The sequence below is a fragment of the Daucus carota genome, chromosome 2 (genome assembly GCF_001625215.2).
Source record: "Daucus carota subsp. sativus chromosome 2, DH1 v3.0, whole genome shotgun sequence".
Taxonomy (NCBI): Eukaryota; Viridiplantae; Streptophyta; class Magnoliopsida; order Apiales; family Apiaceae; genus Daucus; species Daucus carota.
The window spans coordinates 42,302,924-42,314,088 of record NC_030382.2 but is presented as its reverse complement, the minus strand read 5'-3'; the positions used below and the strand labels follow the sequence as shown (position 1 = coordinate 42,314,088).

Here is an 11,165-nt window from a genome sequence, read left to right as displayed (position 1 = left end):
GCTGTTTCCTGACCCGATCGATTTGCGGGTTATACCAGCCTTTGCTCTCCACTTTTTATGGGCTATCAAATCGTACTTGAAGCCAAGCTGGAGTCATTTTAAATATGATCATAATTTACCAAACATGACATCTCATTCCTTCAAGTGCAGCTTCTTTCTGCAGAAGCTAGGTTAAATAATTCTGTGAAAGCCTTAAATGATCGATTAAAAAATCAAGTTAAATAACTCAAAACGCCTGGTTTCAAATATTTGCATATATGAATAATGATGCTGTTACTGCATGAGATGAGATAATAGTCAAGTACTGTTCTATCTGTAAGCTTTCGTACTTGACTTCAACAAATCAATTCAATGTATCCGTTTTAAAAGCAAATAGGACTCTCCCAGTCCTCTCATTTCTTTACATTATATTTTGATACGTTTTTTTTTTGAATTCATTTAAAGTATAGTTTAATAATATATTTTTTAATTTTTTGTTCTCTGGATAAAAGTTTGATGTTTAAACTTTTATTCAAAAATAAAATTTTAGAAAAAAATTATGATACTATACTTTACAAGGTGCAAACAGTAAAAGTGCTTACAGTATCGCCATTATTTGATCATCAGCATGCTTTAACTATCTTTCTTATTACTATCCAAATAATCACATTTTCCGATCACGCATTTAGGAAATGCAACACTTTACTTGATCGTCAACTATATATGCATTGCAACGTTATTGTAATTTTTCCGACGAATTTATGCCTTTGGAATTTGGATATATGTTATAGTTATATGGATTTTAAAATAAATAAAGAAAATAATATTGTAAATGCAATGATCATATATTGATTGATTGTTGATGCATCACTGATCCCTCTGAAACAAAAGGGGTCTTCCCAGTGGTAGTTGACCTACCCTTACTCAGTGACCTAAAACCCCCCTTGATTTTTGCTCCTCCTTAACTCACCTACTGTCTTTTCAAGCGTCTTTTTTTCGCTAACCTATCGACACCTTTTAAATTGACTGTCTATTCAGATTTCTGTTTATGGTATGTCTTGGAACTTTGTAATTTTGACCATTGCATGTTTGCTAACTGGCTTCCATTCGCAACGCAGGAGACTCAGGAGTAGCGTCTACTAAATCTCCGCTAAATTTGACCAATAAATTCACGCACCAATATCTCCAATCTGGTATTGAGAAACGAGAGAAATACGTATTACTCCCTTCATCTCAATTTATAAGTCCTTTTTGATAAAAAAAAAAAAAAATTGTCTCAAAATATTTGTCTTTCTGTTTTTTCAATACAAATTTTCATATTAATTGTGATTTTTTTGAAACTCAACTCTATTCTCAATTCTTAATGCACTAAATCTCTCTATTTATAGTGATTTTTTTGAAACCCAACTCTATTCCCACTTCTCAATACATTGATTAATGATAGATGAGATAAAATCATATATAACCAAATTTTTTCTTAACATGTGTGTTTATTTCAAAAGGGACCTATAAATTGAGACACAAGGAGTATAAAATATCTTTAGTTAGTTTTTTTTATTTAAAAATGCTCTACACAATATATTACACATACGAATAACATATGTTTGAATTTTCCCAAATGATACACTTTAGATTTAGAAGCAAGAGTTTTTGCGAACCAACTTTACGAACCGCAAGACTTCGTATATACTGTGTTTGTTTTGATCCAAGAGTTAAAATAATCGGCATAAACTTTGCACCAACTCATTTGTCTTGTACGATCTCCTCTCAGCCTCCATGTATTCAAAATTTCAATCAGAGGGCATAATTCAATATAGCGTGGAATATAAAATAGTATAGCGTGCAACAGAGGTTGAGGTAGGTACAAAAATGCTGAAGAAATGTTGGTAAAGCAAAGCGGAGGAAACCTCTTTTCTACAAACTTCCAAAGCAATAGGTTTCATTGTGATGAGGAAAATAAGAATATTATTCTCACACCATAACCATACAACAACACAACATCAAACAGATGCAGGGAGACAAACAAATAACTATTCATTTATACACTTATATGCTATAATTATTTGAAGAATATATCAGATACCAAGGCCAATTCTGTTTGCTTGGTTATTTACACACAAACATATACTCCCCAACTTCCTTTTGGCCCTTTCTCCTCATGATTCATGACAACTAAACAATGTATGTATGCTATTCCAAATTTCCAATCCCATATAAACTGTCATTATATAGCACGAGACTTCAAAATGTATTTTACACATTATCAGAATCAACATGCGAAATCTATCATTTATAATATAACAAGATAATTCAAATGTAGTACTCTTATAGGAATACGAAACCTGCTAGTTTATAATGCACATCATTTGAATGCATGTCACCCCGCAATCGAATAACCATTGTCATGTTTTGATGCAGGACAATAGATATTATTTGAAAGGGCGATATAGAACACTTTCAAATAAATAATCATTACCGTTCTACGATGCAAGATGATACATGTCCCTTTAAAGCTTCTTTAAGCGGTATAGAATACTTTCAAACAAATAATCATTACGGTTCTATGATGAAAGATGAAAGATAATACACATTCCTTTAAAGCTTCTTTTAACACTTACTTGCTAGTGTTCGTCGAAAACAAAACAAAAAAAAAAGAAAACAGAGGATGTCCCTACCGTGCATTGGACAGATCGATGATGTTCTGTTGGACCTTAATTTTAGATTTTTACATCTGAGACATTTTTTTCATGCCATAACATACTCGGCCGAAGACCCAAAATATATTAAAATCCTGTTCAACTTGTTAAAGGCCAAAACCATAGTACATTATCTAGTATTGCACACAAAAAAAAGGTTAAGATTTAAAATATGATACCTTAGAAATGTTAGATTACCATAGTTGGCTCTCCAGCAAAATTTAATGATGAATGATGCATGAGCATCAAAACAATCAACTAACGTGACAGTCTTTCAGACTGATAATTGTGAGTGCTTTAATACCCAGATAACAGTTTAACATTCCCATCAGATGTAATATTGCTTCTATATAAAGTTGATAAACTTGGAATGTCACCTTGGCCCTTGATTTGTGACTGAAATCAGGTCAAGGGAGGGAATGACGTGCTGGAAAAAGTAGACAAGTGAATTTGCATTTGATCCCATCAGATATGGATAAGTAAAAGAACATTTCAGTCGTTCAGTGCTTGTGTCTTACTTTTGGTTTACTACCCACAGGCCACAGGCAACAAATACATCAGACATCCTATTCTCCTGAATGTAAGTTTACTGACATTTGTGAGCTCAAAAGGCTGCGTAATAGCTCAGTACGACACAACAGGGAGAGCAACCTCTGAAGACTCAGATAAGGTCTCTTGATGTTTCTAATAAGAGAAACAGTAAGATACAAGGCAATGGAAATAATTGCAGGCACTCAGAGAGCACCATCTAACATCTTGATGTACCACATTTCAAAAGTAAAAGTAAGAATGAGTTCTTTCAAATATCCAAAACAAATGACGAATAACCAAGATTGATGGTAAAAAAGTAGAGACTTAATCTCATGTTAAGTAAATTTTGTTCCAAAGAGTGATATCTGCTACATTCTTATTGCTGTATCTGGCTCACCTTACTTTAGGATCAAATTAAAACTAAAGGGAAATTCTGGTGTTGCTCAATGGTTAGCCCAGGTAACACTGAGTGGTCACATGCAAACCTGCTAATGAAGAGACTCCATCGTCTTAGTTTACCCCTTCAACATATAATTACACTATCTATTTATTACCACTCAACCAAGCTGCCATTACGGTCTTGTGCAAATATCAAGTGAGACTTCTTAGTGGAATATCATGCCCGAAGGTAAAACATAATGAGAAATTAATTATTTACTGTACCACAGGCAACTATAGGTTCCTGTAAAGGTTGAAACTTTCACAACTTGCATAGACATACTTATAGTATCAACAATCTTGACTTAAAAACATGGTTGATTGGTAATCCTCATATAACTAATCTGAATTCTTGGTGACCGTATTCTATACCTCAGATTTAACCTTAACATCCCCATTTGGCAACATACTTTGCGCTTGGGCGACCCGTTTAGCTTCCTGCATAAGAATTCAAAAACTCTATTAAAACTACATAAAATGGCACCAAAGAACAAGTGGAGATGACTATCCCACCGGCCACCAAGAACTAAAAGAAAGCCCACAAACACTTGCTGACTATCTAGCAGGTGAAATGTACAAGTAAATGATTCAAGCTTTCTATAAAATTCAATTTTTAGTGCACATTGCGGAGAAATGCAAATAGTAACTAGAGTACAATAGTACAATATGATGTAAATGTAAAGTCTCATGCTACAAGTCCAACACACAAAATGGACAACATATATCACCCAATGTGCACACATAAAGATGACATGAAGATATATACAGAAAGCATGGTGGATACAGAGAGTTTAACATTAACTATCCTGGTACACATCAAATTTAAATACATTTAAAAAGTAGTACTAACACCTATAGTGCATTGTAAGAATTAGCAGTAAAATTAACTTACAGCAGCAGATGCAATTAACTTACAGCAGCAGATGCAGAACGTATCTCTCGATAAGTTTCTACTTCATCAGGAAATGATTGGTCAAGCTCTTCAAGAAGATGCTTTCTCAAACCCTATAAAAACACATAATGAAGCAATAAATATTTTTTTTGAGCAAATGAAGCAATAAATATTAGCACAGACTTCAATGTGAACATCTAAGTAGGCAACATTAGAACTCAACAAACAAAGTCTAGTAAAAGTAAATCCTACAACAGATATATACAATAACTACAACAATAGTCGGCCAAAAAGAGTTATTTAATCTACAACAACTAGATACTAAAAGAACCAAATTATCATATGTAAATATACATATTATTAAAAAATATATAACAGAGGGTACCTATAATATCTAGTTTAGTGTACAATACTTTAATTAATCCATAAGATAATTAACTATAACACATAAAGAAACCGTATATTGTATATTGTTCATACAGAATAAATGTACATAAGTCGGCACATCGCTGTTAAAAGTGCAATGCAATATTAGATTGCACGGCACAGATGGAGCAATACCACTGAACATAAGCATTCAATACAAGTGCATAAACTCAGTGCGAAATATATGCACGGCTCATCAGAATATTGGTAGAATCCGAAAAGAAAAAATTATTGTAATAGTCACTAAAAATCAGATTTGAAGCCTGAACATCAATAATATATATTTGGGCCGCCCGAGATATCTTAACAGTAACAGCATAAAAAGAAGAATAAACACTGAAAATAGGAAGAAATTAAGATATAGACAGAAGATATATAATTATAAAGAGAAAAGAAGAGGAAGAGTCAAGACCCATTAGCGGCAACCACAAATCAACAGAGTATTCAATTTAGTCATTGATAAAGATGAGGGATTATATATGATAAAGAATTGACAAGCCCTCGTCTAGATTGTAATTCGTAAATACAAGTTTATTTCAACTCTTTTTGACTATGAAGCATGAGTGCAGGTGCAGAGATACATGTATATTCAAATTCGGGAAAATCAAGAATACTGGGATTCGGGTGCAGGGGAGTTTGGCAAATATTAAAATATTAAAATTTTGTATATATATAATTATTCAGCAAAATCAAGAAGTATCAATCAAATTCATTTTATAACAACTACAGTAAATATTAACTTATTAACCATAATTTTTGAAAGAACAAAGTAAAAACAAAAAAAAAAAAGAGTCAAACGTGGACACACACACCCTGTCCATAATACACAGACAAAATACATGGATTTGGGGATATAAAGAAAACAAAATTGACCAAAAAATTATGATATTTACCCTATCTCTATTCCAGATCCCCCACGACACCCCCCCCCCCCCCCCCCACAAAAGAAAAAAGTGATACGCCACAGTACGCACCCTGCCTCAACTGTATGGCTTACGCACCTGATGAAAACTGTGGTACCAACCAACCGTACCCATGCTACCCAGTACCCACCATTTTGATAATACTAACTTTAGTGGGACTTGCCCTTCAATTTTATTGTTGATATTATTTATGAGCTCTTCAACCATTACGTCTATATGCACAGAACTATCTTAATTGAGACTTGCCCTTCAATTTGCTCATTGCAATTGTGCTCGCGGTTGCCTTTATGCTTCTGCATATATTACGAGCAAATTGCAAAGCACACATTTCTAGCTTAGATACCAAAAAAAAAACCTAATTATTAATTCACTTCAATCATTTATCCCACAATTGAATAGTTCAGTAAACCAAAAGATGACGTCTAAACAGAGAGAACCTCCCTCTTGACATGTAAGTGTGTAGTTTAAGTAGTTAATTAGGGCTCCATTCTCCAATGACTTGGGAATTATATAAAGCCAAAAAAAATAAAATAATTTGACTGAATAATTATGAAAATCTCACCCCCCCCCACCCCCCCGCGCGGAAATCCCTTCCCCAGATCGCCCACGAATCCCCACTGAGAAATATGGTGATACGCCAGGTTGCACACTCAGTACGCACCCGCACTCGGCACATACCCTGCCTCAACAGTACGGCGTATGGCACCCGGCACGCACTGCTGTACCAAGTGACCAACCAACCGTACCCTTGCTACCCACCTTTTTGATAACACTAACTTTAATGAGACTTGCTCTTTAAGTTTATATGTACAGAACTATCTTAATGAGACTTGCCTTGCCTTTATGCTTCTGCATAAATAGGAGCAATTGCAAATTTCTAGCTTAGATCCCAAAAGACACCCTAATTATTAGCTAAATTCACTTCAATCAAGTATCCCACAATTGTATACTTCAGTAAACCTTGCAATATAATCTGTAAAGATTCGTGCCATATTAGAACACTAATTCGTCCAAACTCCAACCAAGACATTAATTACAGAATACATACTCTAAAAAATGGAAAACTTGATCAAGACACTAAAAATTATTGCAAAATACATAATGCAAGGGACACGACAATTACCTTCAACGCATCAGCCTTGCCTTTGGTAATCTGATTCTTGGCAATACATTTATTCAACACCTCCCTCGTAAACTCATCCGGATTCTTCCCATCATCAATCAAACTACCAATCATACAAATTAATCAAAACAATTTCACCAAAACCCGATAAACAAAATTCCCAGCAAAACCCAATAAACAAAATTCCCAGCAAAACCCACTTACTTCAACACTTCCATAGGCACATCAATGTTGCACTTCTCCGACAATTTCGACATGTTATCAAGTTCCAACACAAGGTTATTCCTGCCAAAACTTATCGTATAATTAACCAGACCCCCACACACACTAATTAATTAAATTAAACAGATGGGGTTCGAGAAACAATTACATACAGGCGTTGAAGGAGATGCGGTTGAGAAGCGAGATTGAAAGAAGAGACGGTGAGATAGAGCTGGTGAAGCAATCCCAGGGATTTTTGAATTGAATTGATGGTTTCATCTAGGTTTTGTTTAGGATCTTGTGATGATGTTGCTGTTGTTGTTTCGGTGGGCGAAACGACGCCGTTGCCGCCGCCGCCGCCGGAGGGTGCCAGGGAGTCCATTAGAGTTGATCTCGAGCTTCGATACTGGTTTTTGTGTTGTCTGATTAATTGCGGTGTGTCGCCCGCTGCAAATCGCGGCGGCGTCAATTGCAAGCAGTCAAATTCAACCAAGTTTTAAAAACAAACTAGCATAAAACCCGTTGCGAGGCACGGGCCCATAGTTTATACTCCCTCCGTCTCAATTTATAGGTCCATTTTGGAATAAACACGCATATTAAGAAAAAAGTTGGTTAGATAGAATCTTTTCTCATGTATCATTAATTAGTGCATTGATAAGTGAGAATATGATTGAGTTTCAAAAAAATCACAATAAATATAGGGATTTAGTGCATTGAGAAATGAGAATGATGTTGAGTTTCAAAAAAATCACAATAAATATAGGGATTTAGTGCATTGAGAAATGAGAATGATGTTGAGTTTCAAAAAAATCACAATTAATATGTAGATAAATTTGTATTGAAAGAAGAGAGGGACAAGTATTTTGGGACAAATTTTTTTTCCAAAATGGACCTATAAATTGAGACGGAGGGAGTAATAATTATTTATTTTGAAATTATGTATATTGATTTTAATTTAATTTTTGTATAATATATTTGATTTATAATTTTATAAATATAAATTTATTTTAAAAATCAACTAATAATGTTAATAATAGTTTTATTCAACTTGAACTAACCCAACATAATTTGTATACGAGACGTTTGTTTAATCCAAATTCGATAGTTAAAATTGATTTTAGGTCAAACTGATTTGATATAATCATATGATAGATGATCATTAATTGAACTTTATCTAGGGAACATGCATAGCCGACACTAATTTTGAACTCTTTAATATATACTTACAGTTTTGTCACTCGTCAACTGGACCGATACATTCATCACGTTTAATTGATCATCTATTACTCTATTATTAATGAAAATGTATTTATATATTACATGCTTCTTTAAGAAATTTGTATGACGATTATTTATCTATCATTCATTTATTAGATTTGGTGTTACGAAATTACCCGGTCGATATTCAAACATTGATCATTCTCCTAATTGATTTTTACATTATTTGCATGACACGTAACTTGATTTTGAGTGTAACTCTTGTCACTTTAACAAAACTTGGCCATATTTCTCAAGTTTGATATATCTCATTCTGATTCTTGTATTTCTCAATATTCGAACCAAAAACCGCATGAAACCGCACCAAACAAAAAATGGACCAAATCAAAACCGCACCGATACTTTGGTTTTGGTTTTAGTTTTCAAAAATTTTAAAGCCGAACACAAACCGAACTGAACCGCGATAATATTTATATTTATTTATTTATTTTATATATTTGAATATAATATATACATTACATTTATCATTAATATATAATTATGTGTTATCATGGTTTCTCTGCGGAACTCCTGTTATTATGAGTTTAGGTGTTCATAGTCAGATCAATTGTACATATGATGAAAAGAAAATGAGATGCTAAAGAGCAGTGAGCAGACAATTTTTCAAAACTTCAATCTTTTTTGAAGTTCCTGTTTCCAGGATTTTAGCCCATAGAATTCATGCATGTAATATAATTTAGCATGCCTATTCTTTTGTAATCTTTCTCTTACAGAGTACCACTTTTTCTAGGTGTTCCAGTTAAGTAGTTTTGTGACATTCATTTTTGTTCATTTTATTAATCAATATTTTTTTATTATTTGAATTAATAATTCCATATCTTCCTAATATATCTATGAAGAGATAATTATTTGTGACATGATTATTGTAAGCTTGTTAAGGATTTCAGTATTCTAGAGTTTATCGGATCTTTCACGGCTTGAAAACCGAACCGCACCACGAAAACCGAAACCGCTCATTTTATAAATCGAACCGCACCATTAGTATTTGGTTCGGTTTCAGTTTTTAATTTCAGAAACCGCACTTCGTGGTTTTGGTTGCAGTTTTGGGTGTAAACCGCACCAAACCGCAACATGCACATCCCTAATAAAAAGTATACAGAAATATGATCTTTTTAGATAAAATAAAATAAAGATCAACATAACTAAATTAATATACATATAATGTATAAATATACATATAATTATCATAAATAATTTAAAGAAACTTTTTGATACATCTCATTCTGATCCTAGAATTTTTCAAGTCTAAGTACCTATTTTTGATAGGCTTATTAAGCTAAATAATTTTAATGTACAATTTAAATTCACTAAATTATTTAATGATTAACGGTATATAGATGAGGTCCCTCACTCTCCCTTTTTTTGTTCTCTTTTAGGTCACACACATATGAGTGAGCATTTATTTTGGTTAACCGAATACCGAAGCAAATTAATTTAATTTTTATTCATTTATGATTTTTGTATATTTCAATATTATTAGTATTAGTAATTTGGATTGTATATTAATCTTATTGTCAATAATTTAGTTTGAAACTACTAATTTTTTATTTTAATTTTTTTCCAAATTTGCTAGTAATATTCTCTACAAAATTTTGATAAAACCAATTATTTTGGTTATGAGTGATATCAAATCATGTGCACAAAATTTATTAAATTTATGCAAATGAATAAATTACAATAATACTTTTATTAATGAGAGCAATCAATATAGGTATTTATTGTGTACATATTTCATTAATTAGTGAGGTTATAATAACTACATTAATTATTGATATTTTTGTAATTACATTATAACTAAGGGTACAGTTGAGATTTCACGGGCATTTTTTTGACATATTTTGCCTTTGGTTCTCCTTTTATATATAAGAGTAGAAGAGTAGATTGATATATTAAGAAAAGGATTTAAAAAAAAAGTGAAAGTTGCTAGGGAAATTTGTAGAATTTTATTATTAAAAATTATACTTGATAATTAATTGTATTGCTCCAAAAGTTGGCCTAATAAGTTCGTGTTCCGTCTCGATTAAGCTCGAGTCAAAAATTATTTTTAAGAAAATCAGTGAAATATCAGATTAATAGATTAAAATTTCATATGACCGATCAAAAACTGGTCAATTAAAAATATGAAGATTTCTTGTTCAGAAAAAAAATGAAGATTTAAAATTCAATTTTATTATATTAAAATGAAAAGTAACGTAAAAATGCAATGGTTTGTTTCATAACTTTAATATATGTTTTGTGATATATAAACTTGTGTTATTTTGGTTTTATAAGATTATAAATTTATACAGTATATTTAACAAGATTATATAATTTTAAAAATAATAATAAATTAATTTTGATAAATTGTCTTATTAATATTCGATATTTGACTAATTTCCGAACATTGTTTTCACTGATTAAGTTTAACTCTCACTTTCTATAATACCGATTGTATATCATATAAAATTTTTATAGTTTTTATAAATTTTAATATTCTATAATAGACAAGAAGCCACGAATTTCAAATGAAGAAGTCAACAGACATTTTCGAACGAGGTTTAAATAAATAAAATCCATTAAAAATGAATGAGCATTAGAAGTTGCTTTAGTGTTAATAACTAAGAAGAGATTTATGAGAATTGTGCTACGATATTTTATAATGAATGTATACCTTTCAACTTCGTAAGAAATCACTCGTT

The 11,165-nt window shown here is 32.1% G+C and overlaps 1 protein-coding gene across 2 annotated transcripts; it reads right to left on the bottom strand.

Annotated features, from left to right (window-relative positions):
- Positions 1 to 3,835: 3,835 nt before the first annotated feature.
- LOC108206495 (mediator of RNA polymerase II transcription subunit 10b) lies at positions 3,836 to 7,741 on the bottom strand. 2 transcript variants are annotated; one of them, XM_017376818.2, is made up of 5 exons: positions 7,383 to 7,741; positions 7,213 to 7,293; positions 7,009 to 7,111; positions 4,560 to 4,649; positions 3,836 to 4,082 (listed from the first exon to the last, which is right to left on the bottom strand). In XM_017376818.2, the coding sequence occupies exons 1-5, from the start codon at positions 7,589 to 7,591 to the stop codon at positions 4,011 to 4,013; spliced, it is 555 nt and encodes a 184-aa protein (XP_017232307.1). In that variant the 5' UTR covers positions 7,592 to 7,741; the 3' UTR covers positions 3,836 to 4,010. The 2 variants fall into 2 exon arrangements, with proteins under 2 accessions (XP_017232307.1, XP_017232308.1); XM_017376819.2 differs by having other exon boundaries at positions 4,537 to 4,649; positions 7,383 to 7,730.
- Positions 7,742 to 11,165: the final 3,424 nt, after the last annotated feature.

What these genes read in the sequence shown, in the direction of transcription:
- LOC108206495 (XM_017376818.2), bottom strand. Translation starts at nt 7,591, where the DNA reads ATGGACTCCCTGGCACCCTCCGGCGGCGGCGGCGGCAACGGCGTCGTT. An exon ending in CCGCATCTCCTTCAACGCCT is followed by an intron (nt 7,294 to 7,382) that starts GTATGTAATTGT and finishes AAGTTTTGGCAG; the next exon opens with GAATAACCTTGTGTTGGAAC. An exon ending in TACGTTCTGCATCTGCTGCT is followed by an intron (nt 4,083 to 4,559) that starts GTAAGTTAATTG and finishes ATTCTTATGCAG; the next exon opens with GAAGCTAAACGGGTCGCCCA.